This window comes from Lucilia sericata, unplaced genomic scaffold (genome assembly GCF_015586225.1).
Source record: "Lucilia sericata isolate MDLA Ls3-8-SP2 unplaced genomic scaffold, ASM1558622v1 Contig000127F_arrow, whole genome shotgun sequence".
Lineage (NCBI taxonomy): Eukaryota > Metazoa > Arthropoda > Insecta > Diptera > Calliphoridae > Lucilia > Lucilia sericata.
In genome coordinates, this window is record NW_023994159.1 from 458,002 (window position 1) to 474,864 (window position 16,863).

The window sequence follows — 16,863 nt, forward strand, 5'->3', positions numbered from 1 at the left end:
CGAAAAACATCAGACACCTGTTTCGTACTTTTTTTAAAATTAGTACGATTTAATTAAAGAACTCAAAAAGTTTATTTCAATCTGTTAATGGATCCATACATGTGAATATAAGCATTACTTTTTTATTTAATATTACACACTGCGTTTATTTTATAGCAAATAATTTAATTTCCTCTCAATCCTATTTTCATTATCAAAAAATTGGCAACCTTGTATTAACCCCAATCTGTTACAAAACATCAGTAAAACAGCTGCTTGCTGCAAAGTGAAAGCATCAGCTGTTTCATAGATTTTGTTGAAAACGCCGCTGCTCTGATATTTAACGTAGTTGAATTAGTTGAAAAATATTAAATTTTGTTAATAAATTCTAAATTAAAAATAAAATAAAATGCCAATCTTACTTAAGTCACGTTGGCTACAACATGTTGGCAGAATTTGTCAAAAAAGATGGTTGACACAGACATGTACCGGAGTCAAAGTAAGTTTACAATGATTTGCCACTAGATGATGCAACTTTAAAATGTGTTTTTTGTATTCCCGGCAGGATTTGGAATTGACTAATGATATCAAACATAAGATCGAGAAACATTGGCGAAATACGTTAAATGAGGGAAAATTCAATTACCAAAATTTGGATAAGAAATTCTATGTGTTGTCTATGTTTCCTTATCCCTCTGGTAATTTGCACATGGGTCATGTGAGGGTTTACACTATCAGTGATACAGTGGCACGTTTTCAACGGATGTGTGGTCTGAATGTTTTCCAACCCATAGGCTGGGATGCATTTGGCTTGCCGGCTGAAAATGCGGCCATACAAAGAGGCATTGCGCCCAAGGACTGGACTGAAAAGAATATACAACAAATGAAAACACAACTAGAAAATTTGGGTTGTTCATTCGATTGGAAACATGAATTGTCCACCTGTAGTCCTGAATACTATAAATGGACTCAGAAATTATTTTTAATGTTGCATAAAGAGGGATTGGCTTATCAGAATGAGGCTTTGGTCAATTGGGATCCGGTAGATAAAACGGTATTGGCTGATGAACAAGTGGATGCCAATGGCTGTTCCTGGCGTTCGGGAGCGAAAGTAGAAAAGAAGCTGCTAAAGCAATGGTTTATTAAGACTACCGCTTTTGCTCAACAGCTGTTAGAGGGTTTGGATGATCCCATTTTAAGAGATTGGCGTGATATTATAAATTTACAAAGACATTGGATAGGAGAATGTGATGGTTATGGTTTCCAGCTATTTACATCGCAAGCTAGTTCTCTAAGAGTATGGACTCAGCATCCTGAACATCTTAAGGATCCCAATGCTTTTGTGGTTTTAAAAACAAATCATTATTTAGCTAAAGCCAAAGATAATGCTTTCAATATGACTATAGAAAATCCTTTTACTGGCACCATAATGCCCGTCATTTTCAGTGATACACCCACCTTTGCTGATAAATGTGATGTTTATTTGGCAGCGCCTAGTTTTAGAGAGGAAGATAAAGAACTGCAAGAGTCTCTAAGTCTCTCGTTCTTTGCTGATGAAGAATTCAATGCCGACAATCACAATAAGGAAATGTTGAGAAAAGAAGTACTAGAGGCTGCTCAAAGATTAAAAATTGGTGGTTATAAAGTTTCCTCCAAATTAAACGATTGGCTAATATCACGCCAAAGATATTGGGGCACCCCTATACCCATGATAAATTGTGACAAATGTGGTGTAGTGCCAGTACCCGATGAACAGCTTCCTGTTATATTGCCCGAAAAATTGATACACGAAAAAAATCGTGAGGACTCGCTAAAATGTTCTTGTCCAAAATGTAACAATCCCAATGCCATAAGAGAATCGGATACTATGGATACTTTTGTCGACAGTTCCTGGTATTATTTACGCTACTTGGATCCTCACAATACAAAAGAGATTTTTGATAAAAATATTATAGCAGAATCAATGCCGGTCGATTTGTATATAGGCGGCAAAGAGCATGCTGTTTTGCATTTATACTACGCACGTTTTATGAATCATTTTCTACATTCTCTCGGCCTGGTATCTAGTTCAGAACCATTTTCTCGCTTACTTGTACAGGGTATGGTAATGGGACGATCTTTTCGAGTTAAAGGCAGTGGCCGTTATGTACAGGAACATGAGGTAGATATTGTTAATGCCAAGAAAAATCAAGCTGTTTTAAAGGAGACAAAAGAGCCAGTCGTTATGACTTGGGAGAAAATGTCGAAGTCAAAAATGAATGGTGTAGATCCGGGTGATATGTTTAAGGAATATGGTACCGATACAACAAGACTGATAATTTTAGCTGATGTAGCGCCGACTTCTCATAGAAATTGGTCCAGTGCAAGTAAGTATTAAGAGCTTTTATTCAGAAATTTATTTATAGTAATTTTTAATTTTTCCTTTTGTCTTCTTTCTTAAAAGCATTCCCTGGAATTCTTAATTGGCAAAAACGTTTGTGGCTGACGGTAAATGAGTTCTGCGAATTGCGTTCCTCCACAGATGATTCACAAATTGATATCAACTCAAATGAATTCCAAGCTGAAGATGAAAAATTATTTGATGCTAGAAATTTCTATGTAAAAGGAGCCACATTTAACTACAGACACACACATCAACTTAGTGTTGCTATCTCGAAAATGCAGGGATTAACTAATTCCTTAAGAGTAAGTTTACATAATTACGAAGCGAAAACGGAATTAATTTTGCTTTATTATTTTTTCCTACACAGCGAACTCCCAAACACATTATACGCTATGGCAAACATTACGAACGTGCCTTAGCCGCCCAAATCATTATGCTTGCACCCATGGCACCACACTTTGCCTCAGAATTATGGTCTAAATTTGCCTCTGCTCCACAACGTCTTAATACATCGGCTACCGAGCTGCAATGGGACAAAGATGTACTCTCGCAACAGTGGCCAGAAATCGATCAAAACTATCAATTGGATTTAGCCATTAAAGTAAATGGTTTTGAAAATTGTTGCATTAAAATACCACGTAGTCATATTGACAAAGTAACTCATAATGATGCATTAGATCTGGCATTTAATACGGATTCTGTAACGTCCTACTTAATCGATAAGAAAATACGTACAACTAATTTTGTATTGTATCCGGGCATTGAAGCGATTTTAAATATTTATGTTGATAAAGTTAAGCAGGAAAAACAATCAAATTCATCGAATACAAGTAATGAAGAAATTGTACATTAGAATAGAAGAACGTCTATTGTTGTTATTAAGTGGATTGATTAATTAATTTATAAGGTGTTGCATATTTAAATTTAAGTTAGTTTTATAAAATAAATAAATGAGCGCAAAATAAAGATGTTACTTTTAAAGAAGTAAGCGAAATGAGATGTTTTTATGAAAAGATTTTTTTTTATAACCGGTTCGTAGGATTGAATTAACTAGTTGGTCAGTACTAAGTTCAGGTTTTTCAAAAAGGCCCATTGTGGCAGAAAGTTCATTTCAGAGGGAAGAAACTTCTGGTTAAAGCAACTGCTTCGAATAGACAATCTGTTCCCGGGTCCGGTGTGCAGATCAGTTAAACATTAATAACACAACTACATTATAAGGAAACGTTCCTTCCCTGGGAAACAATTATCGGTTGCCGCTGCCTTGATTGCTGTTGCCAAAATGTTAAATTGAAAGCAACTGCCTTCGAATAGGCAATCTGTGTCCGGGGCTAAGCCGGTTGTGTCCGGAGTGCAGATCGGTTAAACATTCATAACACAACAACATTATAAATACAAATTTATATTATTTATTAGACATAGTTCTTTCCCGGGGAAACAATTATCGGTTGCCGCAGCCCTGACTGCTGTTGCCAAAATGTATAATGGAAATGTCCGGAAGAAAGATCACCTTTATAAAAACAACATTATTAATCTAATAATAATAAGAATGCAAAAATGTCTGTATGAATTCATCCCGATATCGTTAAAATTAAATTCATAATTTCTCATAAAAAAACAAAATATTTGTTGTGATTTTTTTTGTCATCATAATAAAAAATCTTTTACATTATATTAAAATTACACTAACAACTCCTTTAATCTTTTACAATATTTTCTAATTTTGCCGCTAATTTACTCATTTAATTTGACGTTTTCTTTTAGTTTTAGTTGAAATCGCGTTAGTAAAGACGCTTATTAAAGAATCTCGTTAAAATTATAAATTTTAATAGTTAATAACAAAATTTATTAACTAATTTTTGTTTTCAAGTGTTTTCTAAATGTTTTGTGATAAAAATAAAGTGTTTATTTGAAAATTTGTGAAAAGTTTAAAATTTTATAGTGGTTTAAAGTTTGAAGGTGTTAAAGTATGTATAGTGTTTTGTTGGAAAAGTAGCAACTACTATGTTAGTGCAAAATATAGGTAAAGAAAAAAAAAAAGAGAAAAGAAAAGAAATATGAGAATAAGAAAAAAAGTAAAATTTATTTAGTAAATTATTTAAAATATAAAAATAAAGAAATGCTTAAAGCATTATGGCCTTTTTATAATAAAATAAAAAAAATAGTAGTTGCTTAGAAGTTGTGGTGAAAATTAAAAGTGGTGAAAAATGAAAGTGTTGGAAATTGAATGCGTTACAATAGGCTGGAAGTAACGAAGGAGCTTTTAATGAAAGAGAATTAGAATCTTAGTGCAAAGAAGTAAAGAAAAAAGAGCAAATAAAAGAAATGTGAGAATAAGAAAAAAAAGTAAAATTTATTTAGTAAATTATTTAAAATATAATAAAAATAAAGAAATGCTTAAAGCATTATGGCCTTTTTTTAATAATAAAAATAATATTTGCTTAGAAGTTATGGTGAAAATAAAAAGTGTTGAAAGCTGAAATTGTTACCATAGGTTGAAAGTGCCTATTATTGAAAGAACTTTTAAAGAAAGAGAATTAAAGGTATGTAATGTTTATTTTTTAAGAAATTTACTGAAACACATATGTACATAATATTTAATTTAAGTTTTGGAACTAATATACATTGGGTATAACTCTCCAATTTTGACAAAAATGTTACCACTTATAGGCCTTTTAATTCTATGATTTATGATATATGTCTTTTGGTCAACAAATGTATAGTTATGGAGTTATATACCTTCGAAGTTAAATATATTTATTATCAATATCTTCTCTATTTAAGAACCCATCCGGATAATATATATGTATATCATTAGAAAGAGCTCTGAAATACCTTTTCAACGATATATAATATGATCCTTTTTATTAACCCTTTGAGGACCAATTCCACAAAAAGTATTTTTTATATAGAGTTTTTTGACAAAAATGCCGTTATTTCGTAAATCCATCGATATAACGTTACTGATATAAATTGGAAAAATCGCAGAAGAGATTTCAAGCTTTCATTTGATGTATGAATATATACTAATATCTTAATAAATATAGACGATATTGTAGTTGGAATAAGGTAAAGTAACTAAAATTAATGTTTTTTATTTGATTGTTGTTGTTTTGGCAGGAATTATAACTATATAAAGTACTAAACTAAATATACGTAAAGTATTGAAAATTACATCAAAATACCCTTCCAACGATATATAATAGAAGCTAATTTATTAGCCTATTGAGAAGGATTAATACAAACTGTGCTTTTTATATTAACCTTTGTTAATAAAAGTTCTGTTATATCAAAAATTCATTCATAAGAAGGTACCGATTTATGTTTATTGAGTAAATTGCGATTTTTCTGGGAAATACTCGGAAATGGGTATGTAGCGCCGGACCTGAACAATTTTTTTAAATTTTTTGGGTAATGAAATGTTGTATTTGTAAACCCCCCCAAAAAAAATACATTTTTTTGTGGGTAAACATTCGAAAATTAAATGATAGCGCCGCAGGCGAAAAATTATTTGAAAAAAATCGCGCGATTTTTTTCAAATGAAATTTTGGCACGTACGCATTTAAGTTAAGGACAAAAGGTTTTGAAAACAGTTAAAATTGGTCCATTATTTTACTTAGCCATTATACAACAGAACTGAAGCAGGTTAATTATAGACTTGAGTGTTCTCAATTCGGTTATAAACACTAATATCGAACATAAATTCATCTACCAAATTTTATGCCTCTAGGTCCATATACATACATACATATGTATATGTATATATGTAGCCTCTTTTAAAAATCACAAAAGGTCGTAAAGTCGACTATTCAGTAGTTGCAAAACACCCTAAAGTCGACTTTGAACTGAATTAATTGAAGAAATCATTCTTTTATTTACTCTTACTTTACTGAATTAATTGAAGAAATCATTCTTTTATTTACTCTTTATTTGAACTGTCAAAAGCTTTAGCTTTTGTTGCTTGATCTTCTCTTTCATTAATTCTGCCGCAGTTCTGTCACTTCATTTACACAGAAAATAATAAACAAATTTCTTTAATCTATTACAAATTTTGCATAAAAATCAACCATTTCCTCTTTAAATTCTATTTAAAACATTTCCTCCAGAGATATAAGCCAGTACAAAATGATCGGCGGCGGCGGTGCTACCATTTTTGGTCGGCGGCTTATTATAGAAAATACCGGCGGCGGTTAAATTGTTCAATTTAACTTTTTCTTCAGAAATTGCCCGTATTAACGTTTGTTATATTGAAAAATCTCTGTATAACAGTCTGTTATATACAAACCTGTCCCTATAAAAGTTTTTGCCTGCAGAAAATGCTCATTATTACAGTTATATCTATGAAAAATTTAATTTATAACAACATTTCACTATATGAATATTACCACAATATGATGTGGCAACTAATATGAGTGGCTACGTTTAATCCGGCATATCATAAGGATCAGTTATCTTAATTGAATTATTTAAAATTTTTTTTTCAAAAACAAAATTCACTTTATTTTTGGGTTTAAAAATCGCTCTAAATTTATTTTATCTACTAATTAATGTACTTATATATGTACGTACATATGTATGTAAATATTTGTTTTATAAATAAAAATTGTTATACATATAATTGGTCTATACTCATACTCTGATTATGAGGCTTTAAATTTTATGCATTTTGTCTGTTTTTTCTTTTCCTTCTTAACTTTTAACAAGCAATATGAACACTTTATTACGGTGAATGTAGTTGGATTGCACCAATTAGAAAAGTATAATACGTAATATTATCTGGAATGTATACGAGAGTGGGAAAATTATGTCAACCCTTGTGCTTAATACAGGGACAGATATTTAAAAGAATTTCTACGTTGTTATTTAGTACAAATGTCATTTAAAGAAAACATAACATCAGAAACTAAGTCAGATGTCGTCATCGGTTCATTTCTAGGGCAGTTCTAGATCCGTACTAGTTCATTTCTAGTACGGATCTAGTACGGTTCTAGATCAGTTCTAGTTCAGTTCTATTTCAGTCCTAGTTCAGTTCTAGTTCAGTTCAGTTCTAGTTCAGTTCTAGTTCAGTTCTAGTTCAGTTCTAGTTCAGTTCTAGTTCAGTTCTAGTTCAGTTCTAGTTCAGTTCTAGTTCAGTTCTAGTTCAGTTCTAGTTCAGTTCTAGTTCAGTTCTAGTTCAGTTCTAGTTCAGTTCTAGTTCAGTTCTAGTTCAGTTCTAGTTCAGTTCTAGTTCAGTTCTAGTTCAGTTCTAGTTCAGTTCTAGTTCAGTTCTAGTTCAGTTCTAGTTCAGTTCTAGTTCAGTTCTAGTTCAGTTCTAGTTCAGTTCTAGTTCAGTTCTAGTTCAGTTCTAGTTCAGTTCTAGTTCAGTTCTAGTTCAGTTCTAGTTCAGTTCTAGTTCAGTTCTAGTTCAGTTCTAGTTCAGTTCTAGTTCAGTTCTAGTTCAGTTCTAGTTCAGTTCTAGTTCAGTTCTAGTTCAGTTCTAGTTCAGTTCTAGTTCAGTTCTAGTTCAGTTCTAGTTCAGTTCTAGTTCGTTAGTTCAGTTCTAGTTCAGTTCTAGTTCAGTTCTAGTCAGTTCAGTTCTAGTTCAGTTCTAGTTCAGTTCTAGTTCAGTTCTAGTTCAGTTCTAGTTCAGTTCTAGTTCAGTTCTAGTTCAGTTCTAGTTCAGTTCTAGTTCAGTTCTAGTTCTGTTCTAGTTCAGTTCTAGTTCAGTTTTAGTACAGTTCAGTTCTAGTTCAAATATCTCCGTTTTCCTACCACTCCCACACAAATATCATGCAATTCTCTTAAATCTCTGCACGTATACGATATGCATTTAATATTACTTCATTATTTCCGCCATTAAATTACGTATGTAGACATCTAATTGTGAATAGTCTAATAAGGTATTGCGTACAATGTTTCAACAGCATGGTGGGCCATATTTGTTCCAATTTATGTAGCTTCTCAACCGCATTACATGTATTTTCCATCATTAAGGTAAATGTATTTTACCACGTTCACGTGTTGTTAGAGCAACATTTGGAGATGTCATTGCAGCGGCGGATGATGATGAGGATGCTAAAGTTTGGTTGTAGTAGTTTGTGTGTAAGGTGTCACCGCTATAGTATTGATTCTGTAGATGACGAACTTGCTGGGGTGTTGGCAGGTGCTGACATTCGGGATTATTAGATTTTTTCCACTGTAAAGCTTCTTTACCCACAACTAAACGTAAAGATTTATTATCAGGTTTACGCAGCCATTGTTTGGGTAACAATTTGCTAGCCGTACAAGATTCATCTAGACGTAAGCGGGTTAGTAAAGGCTGTAGCATAGCGTCTGGCATAGACCAGAGTATGAGATCGGAAAGACCGGCATAGATGGCATTTGCCTTTTCAATTTCCTGTACTGTAACCTCAATACCATTTAGGCTCTTAAGACCCCAATGCGATAAACGATATATGGCATATTGGCGCCACAAGTCCTTGTTGGTAATAGGATTTCCCTCTTCATCGATGTTAAGAGAACTAATGCCCTGTAGTTCCGCCAAAGCATTAAGTTGGCCCAAACAGTTAATGTTCGTTTCACGGAATACGAAATTCTCAGCATGTGCAAATCTGACCTTAATGCGTCCCAGTATGGAGGCAATATTATTGAAATTTATGTAGCTGAAATTTAAGGTATGAACATCATTAGCTTTTGTGGGATTCCATTGTTTGTCAATGAAACGTAAAGCACCCTGACCATAAATGTTTAAATAACGACCACAAATTTCGATCAAATAGTCGCCACCCTGCTCGCGTTCCCTTTCAATAGCTGTTAATTTAGTTGAAGTGGCACCACAGGGACCAGCTGTTGTGTTTGTTGCTGATGTTGTTGTGTGCGCTGCAATACCTGTAATACTATTAGAGGCTCCTGTAACCGAAGTCTTATTGGTATTCGATGTTAAGCTTGTATTGTTGCTATTCATAGATGATGCCATTAAGCTATTATTTGTGTAGTTGTTGTTGCTGCTAGCTATTGCACCAGCAATAGAATAACCTGTTGTCGTCGTCGTAGTCGTCATCATCATTGTCGTTGTTATTGTTGCTGCTGTTGTTATTGTTTGGTGAAGTGTGGTTATTGCAGCTGTTTGAGTGGTCGCATTAGGGTTCAGTTTACTTTGGTAACGTATGTTATTCGCTGTGGCAACGGTATTTGTTTTAACCGTATATCCGTTTGTATAACCTCCAATATTACCACCAACACCCACAGCAATACCACCAGCACCTGTTACTGTACCCACAATTGTTTGAGATCTCATTAAACTACCCGTCATATAGCGTTTAGTAAATGTTGCTGATGCTGGAGAAACAACTGCCATAGAAGATGATACCATTGCATTTGTTGCTGCTGTTTGTATGGAGGATATTGAAGATGATACGGATGTTACCGTTGATGTGACTGCTTGATTTTGTTGGTTAGCTGACACTTTGTTAGTTTCCATAGGAAATTGTAAATTTAATGTGGGTGCACAGTTGCTAGCTAACGCTATAGTTGGGGTGTTGCTTGTTTCTGTAGTGGTTGCGCTGTTGCACTGAAAGATGAGATTGTTTATTATTATAAATGTACTTAGTTGCAGATGCATGTAATGATTTTTATAATGTATCAAATTTATTTAGTAAAGGTTAAACGTACCGAGAAGTCTACATTATAGAGTCGCAATGAGGCGATAAGTTTGGATCATTTAAACTGATTAAAGGATCTGCAGTATTTAAGATGGATCCGATATTGAACCCATCACTGTTAAGTGCCGTACTTATGCGGTCAGTCTCCAGATTCTTTTTCTAATGAAGTTCAAGTTCAGTTCTATTTTAGTATCAGGTCAAGTTCAGTTCTAGTTTAATTCAGTTCTTATACAATTCAGTCTTTATATTCCCTTTTCAAATTAATTCAATTTTTAACCGTGTACTTAATCGTTACTAACATGATTGACTCACCTTAGACGATGAATGATGTTGATGCTGATGATTATTGTCAGTTGACGATGTATGATTTATAATATTTTCTATTTGTTTGGATTTCATCGATGACGACGACGATGGTGGTTTATCAATGTGATTTGATGGTTTCTCCGCTTTACTTGTAACCCCAGTGGCATCCAACTCATCTTGTGAACTATAACAGCTGGATGAAGAATTTACATTTGCTCCCAAACTAGAAGCGGAAGATGAACGTTCCTCAGTCTCCTCCTTATTTGTAGGCCCTTCGGTAATTTGTTGACTTTCAATGGGTGGCAATTTAATAAATTCTTCATAATTATTTTCATTGGTTTCCGTAATTTTTTCCAATTCCGTATTCGGTTTATTTATGGCCTTCTGTTGCTTTAAAGAGTTCTGCACCATTTGCTGTGACCTTAAGAGTTCCCAATTGGTACGTGCATTCGATATAATTTCTTCTCTACGTATAATATTGAATACCTCCCTGTTACTTAGGTTGCTATTAGCATCCGATAATTCCTTATTAGCACGCCAAGTCATAGCAGCTTTTCTCACCTGTTCGGTTATGGGCATTTGACTAAGTGTTTGCAATTTGGGTAAGTAACTGACTAGAAACGAAACACAATCACCAGCCAGTGTTAGGGGATTATTTTCTATGGTTATTTCAACTAAGTTTTGTGCCTTCGCTATTGATGCCATATCATCTACCTTGTGCAAATCGTTGTGACACAACCATAAGCGCTCTAATGCCAAAAGATGTTGAAAGCCATTGATACGTTTTAGTTTATTGCGTTTCAAATTCAATTCCTTGAGATTGTGCAGGCCCATAAAGTCATTGTGATTTATTTGTCTTATTTGATTGCCAGCCAAATTAAGTGATTTTAACTCCTTAAGACAATTGATTTTGTTCGAAATGGAACATAATTTATTACCATGCAGATCTAAAACACGTAAAGTTGATTTTAAAGACGCCAGGCCAGTAATGTCAGATATGCGATTTTTGCCCAGCAGAAGTACTGTTAAGGCAGGCAAACCGTCCAGATTTGAAACACGTTCTATTTGATTGTCATACAAATCCAAAAATACCAAATTTTGGAAGATATTGCCATAACTAATAATCAATTGTTTATTCTTAATTGCCAAAGGGGAATATGTGTTAGAACGCCTGTCTTCCTCTTCGTCATCTTCCACTAGAGATTCGTCAACTTCAGTTGTTAGTAAAGTAGATTGTGTAGAATCTGTTGTTATGTTGCTGGTGGAAGAATCAAAACTTTTTAAATTTCCCAAAGCGTCTGTCCTCTTCAAGAAAGCGGTCTTTTGATTTTGCATGGAACGTTTAGTTAAATTTAACTGCAAATTTAAATTACTAACAAAACTTTTCGATTTACGCATACCAAAACGTAATTGAGCCGGATGTTGCAAGTTGCTTTTGTGGTTATTCACTTGGCAATTGTTCATATTAATAGATCTGTGCAGCAGTTTGTTGCGTTGCAATATGTAACTACCAAAAGTCATGGGGTTTGTAAGGGGTGGTGGTGCATTCAAAGGCAACATCAACTGGCCAGGTACTTGTGGTTGCAATTGTTCTACATTTGGTTTGGCCACAGCTAAAGGTAATCTTTGTTTGTTATTGTAAAAATGTTGATGATGTTGATGAGTTTGGTTTCCTAAAATATTTAGTTCTGCATTCCTACAAGAAATACCATTAATTACTTGTTCTCTGGTGGCTGTTTCCGTTTCAGCTGTTACTTGCTCTTCCTCCGGCACTTCATCTTGTTCTTTGGGTATGTGAAATGTATTTATGAGATTATGCTGCAGGGATAACAATCTAAGATTTGTTTCATTTTCAAATATGGGTATCGCGGTCAGACCACGTTTATCGTAATTTATACGATCTGGTAGTTTTTCTAGTTCCTTGATATTGCGTTGTATGCGACAGATGCCATTTGACTGCTGTACTACAATGGCAGAGTATGGCGAGGCACATGGTGTGCCTCCTAAAGGCGTGGCACTTACAGCAACACCCGCTGTTATGGGACGATTTGAGTTGGAGTTTGATGATGAGGTCGATTTGGAACGTTGTCTATTTATTGGACCTCTTAAGGCCGGTCGTCTACGCAACGTTGTTGTGCTTATTGTAGTTGTTGGTTGTCTTAATACTTTAGGCAAACCGTTAATTACACTATTCATTCCCTTAATATTGCCTGCAACTCTTGCTCCAGCTAATGTTTTTGCATGTTTTTGTATTTCTAGTTGATTAACTAAGTTTTTATTTACATGTTGGATGTTGTGTTTTTTTAAAGTTGTATTCGATAAAGTACTATAAGAACGTCGTATAGTTTTTTGTGGTCGATTTGTAAGACTAGGAACAAATGGTTCTATTTTCAGCAAATTTGTTTGAGGTAATATTGTTGTTGGTGTTGTCGTTGATGTTATTGCTGTAGATGAAGATGATGGTACTGCTGCTGAGTGTACTGCGTAAAAAAATGGATTTTGAAATTACTACACCATTTCTACTTTATCGTATAAGATTTAGTTCAGTTCTAGTTCAGTTTTAGTTTAGTTCTAATTCAGTTCTAGTTCAGTTCTAGATCAGTACTAGTTCAGTTCTAGTTCTAGTTCAGTTCTAGTTCAGTTCTAGTTCAGTTCTAGTTCAGTTCTAGTTCAGTTCTAATTCAGTTCTAGTTCTGTTCTAGTTCTGTTCTAGTTCTGTTCTACTTCAGTTCTAGTTCAGTTCTAGTTCAGTTCTAGTTCAGTTCTAGTTCAGTTCTAGTTCAGTTCTAGTTCAGTTCTAGTTCAGTTCTAGTTCAGTTCTAGTTCAGTTCTAATTCAGTTCTAGTTCAGTTCTAGTTCAGTTCTAGTTCAGTTCTAGTTCAGTTCTAGTTCAGTTCTAGTTCAGTTCTAGTTCAGTTCTAGTTCAGTTCTAGTTCAGTTCTAGTTCAGTTCTAGTTCAGTTCTAGTTCAGTTCTAGTTCAGTTCTAGTTCAGTTCTAGTTCAGTTCTAGTTCAGTTCTAGTTCAGTTCTAGTTCAGTTCTAGTTCAGTTCTAGTTCAGTTCTAGTTCAGTTCTAGTTCAGTTCTAGTTCAGTTCTAGTTCAGTTCTAGTTCTAGTTCAGTTCTAGTTCAGTTCTAGTTCAGTTCTAGTTCAGTTCTAGTTCAGTTCTAGTTCAGTTCTAGTTCAGTTCTAGTTCAGTTCTAGTTCAGTTCTAGTTCAGTTCTAGTTCAGTTCTAGTTCAGTTCTAGTTCAGTTCTAGTTCAGTTCTAGTTCAGTTCTAGTTCAGTTCTAGTTCAGTTCTAGTTCAGTTCTAGTTCAGTTCTAGTTCAGTTCTAGTTCAGTTCTAGTTCAGTTCTAGTTCAGTTCTAGTTCAGTTCTAGTTCAGTTCTAGTTCTAGTTCAGTTCTAGTTCAGTTCTAGTTCAGTTCTAGTTCAGTTCTAGTTCTAGTTCAGTTCTAGTTCAGTTCTAGTTCAGTTCTAGTTCAGTTCTAGTTCAGTTCTAGTTCAGTTCTAGTTCAGTTCTAGTTCAGTTCTAGTTCAGTTCTAGTTCAGTTCTAGTTCAGTTCTAGTTCAGTTCTAGTTCAGTTCTAGTTCAGTTCTAGTTCAGTTCTAGTTCTAGTTCAGTTCTAGTTCAGTTCTAGTTCAGTTCTAGTTCAGTTCTAGTTCAGTTCTAGTTCAGTTCTAGTTCAGTTCTAGTTCAGTTCTAGTTCAGTTCTAGTTCAGTTCTAGTTCAGTTCTAGTTCAGTTCTAGTTCAGTTCTAGTTCAGTTCTAGTTCAGTTCTAGTTCAGTTCTAGTTCAGTTCTAGTTCAGTTCTAGTTCAGTTCTAGTTCAGTTCTAGTTCAGTTCTAGTTCAGTTCTAGTTCAGTTCTAGTTCAGTTCTAGTTCAGTTCTAGTTCAGTTCTAGTTCAGTTCTAGTTCAGTTCTAGTTCAGTTCTAGTTCAGTTCTAGTTCAGTTCTAGTTCAGTTCTAGTTCAGTTCTAGTTCAGTTCTAGTTCAGTTCTAGTTCAGTTCTAGTTCAGTTCTAGTTCAGTTCTAGTTCAGTTCTAGTTCAGTTCTAGTTCAGTTCTAGTTCAGTTCTAGTTCAGTTCTAGTTCAGTTCTAGTTCAGTTCTAGTTCAGTTCTAGTTCAGTTCTAGTTCAGTTCTAGTTCAGTTCTAGTTCAGTTCTAGTTCAGTTCTAGTTCAGTTCTAGTTCAGTTCTAGTTCAGTTCTAGTTCAGTTCTAGTTCAGTTCTAGTTCAGTTCTAGTTCAGTTCTAGTTCAGTTCTAGTTCAGTTCTAGTTCAGTTCTAGTTCAGTTCTAGTTCAGTTCTAGTTCAGTTCTAGTTCAGTTCTAGTTCAGTTCTAGTTCAGTTCTAGTTCAGTTCTAGTTCAGTTCTAGTTCAGTTCTAGTTTAGTTTTAGCTAAGTTCTAGTTCAGTTCTAGTTCAGTTCTAGTTCAGTTCTAGTTCAGTTCTAATTCAGTTCTAGTTCAGTTCTAGTTCAGTTCTAGTTCAGTTCAAGTTCAGTTCAAGTTCAGTTCAAGTTCAGTTCTAGTTCAGTTCTAGTTCAGTTCTAGTTCAGTTCTAGTTCAGTTCTTTCAGTTCTAGTTCAGTTCTAGTTCAGTTCTAGTTCAGTTCTAGTTTAGTTCTAGTTCAGTTCTAGTTCAGTTCTAGTTCAGTTCTAGTTCAGTTCTAGTTCAGTTCTAGTTCAGTTCTAGTTCAGTTCTAGTTCAGTTCTAGTTCAGTTCTAGTTCAGTTCTAGTTCAGTTCTAGTTCAGTTCTAGTTCAGTTCTAGTTCAGTTCTAGTTCAGTTCTAGTTCTGTTCTAGTTCTGTTCTAGTTCAGTTCTAGTTCAGTTCTAGTTCAGTTTTAGTTCAGTTCTAGTTAAGTTGTTATTGTTTTAGTTCAGTTTAAGTTAAGTTGTTTTTTGTTATAGTTCAGTTCTAGTTCTATTTTGATTATAAATAGAAATAGTGTAGTAGTACTTAAGGATGTCGTTGCTATTGCTGCTGTTGTAGTATTTAAAGCTTTTCCTTGCTTATTTGTTGTATTTGCTGATGATGACAATGGTAATATTTTGGCTTTATTTTGGTCATTCTGTTTGGGTGATCCTCTCATAAAGGACGATGATAAAGATGATGTTTCATATGGTGTTGCTGATGTTGAAGCTGTGGTAGTTGTTGTTGTTGTTGAATTTTTTGTTCCCTTAAGTGGTAGTGTTGTGGTTTTTGTTGCAGTTTCTTTAATAGTCTTGTCATTATGTTTTATTACGGCCGATTTTACTCGTATTTTCGAAATAGACATTTCATTAAAAATGACTTCTTTTGTCTTGTTTGTTTTTCGTTCTATAAATATTGGTTTTGGTTTATTCCTTTGTTGGTTTCATAATCCTTGCTGCTATTTGTTTATACATACATTTTTATCAACTGCAAATATTTTATTTTCATTTATTAGAGGAGTTTTTCTAAAAGTTTTAATATTTTATTTTTTTAGCTCTTACCTTTGTTGCTATTTTTATAGTTTCTTCTTTGTTAAACTTTGTAAATAAGTTATTAAATAAAACAATTGTATCCTTTTGCTTTTTATTTACAATTTATTTCATTTATTTGTTTGTTATCTAAACTCTATATAAAAGTATGTTTTATTTGAACACAACATTTCTTTAAACTATATTTATTTTATATTTCTTTAAAAATCATTTTTCTGTTGTTTAATATTTATTTCTTTCGTTGAAATACTTCTTGCTAGTATCTAGTATTTTTATTAGTTTGTTTATTCGGGTTATATGGTAGCATACGGTTGCTATAGTTTGAAATAGAGTTTATTTAATATTTCATTGTTGTTGTCTTCTTTTCTGTCAATTCGAATGAGTTTTTTTTCATTGTGTGTTGTTCTAATATGGAAAGTCTTGAGGAAAACTAAAGTAATCAAAAAGTATATCTAATAATACTGATACTAAGGATGTCATTAAATTAAAGACTTTAGACAGAAAACTGTAGCATTAAAATTCTATTAATGTTTTTTTATTTTCGAAATTTGCAATGTCAGCTGTTAGTTTAAGGTCTTTTAAATAAGATCACTTTCAATAAATTGCTTCTGTTTTGGTCTTTACTGTAAGGACATACATAAGTACGTAACTTGATGATTGAATTAGAAATTACTTAACAAATGTAAACAATTGAAGTTACACAAATATGTATGTATTTATGTACGTCAACTTTTGAAGACATCACTCAGTACATTTTTTCATATCAGCCGTAGTTCAGTTCTTGTTGAAAACTAGTTCATTTTTAGTTGAAAAGTAGCAGTTCCAGTTCAGTTTTAGTTCATTCCTAGTTCAGTTCTAGTTCAGCTCTAGTTCAGTTCTAGTTCAGTTCTATTTCAGTTCTCTTTCAGTTCTAGTTCAGTTCTAGTTCAGTTCTAGTTCAGTTCTAGTTCAGTTCTAGTTCAGTTCTAGTTCAGTTCTAGTTCAGTTCTAGTTCAGTTCTAGTTCAGTTCTAGTTCAGTTCTAGTTCAGTTCTAGTTCAGTTCTAGTTCAGTTCTAGTTCAGTTCTAGTTCAGTTCTAGTTCAGTTCTAGTTCAGT

General features: G+C 33.6%; 2 protein-coding genes across 2 annotated transcripts; one reads left to right on the plus strand and one right to left on the minus strand.

Annotated features, from left to right (window-relative positions):
• The first annotated feature begins 297 nt into the window (after positions 1-297).
• Positions 298-3,350, plus strand: LOC119600910 (probable leucine--tRNA ligase, mitochondrial). The gene is made up of 4 exons (XM_037951494.1): positions 298-478; positions 545-2,345; positions 2,423-2,664; positions 2,730-3,350. Exons 1-4 carry the CDS (start codon positions 389-391, stop codon positions 3,213-3,215), a joined length of 2,619 nt encoding a protein of 872 aa, XP_037807422.1. The 5' UTR covers positions 298-388; the 3' UTR covers positions 3,216-3,350.
• Positions 3,351-8,174: 4,824 nt separating this feature from the next.
• LOC119600912 lies at positions 8,175-15,583 on the minus strand. Its single transcript, XM_037951497.1, is given in 8 exon segments — positions 8,175-8,255; positions 8,257-8,336; positions 8,339-8,413; positions 8,510-9,349; positions 9,614-9,908; positions 10,312-12,001; positions 12,077-12,785; positions 15,265-15,583. Coding segments are annotated over 8 exon segments (4,089 nt in total).
• Positions 15,584-16,863: the final 1,280 nt, after the last annotated feature.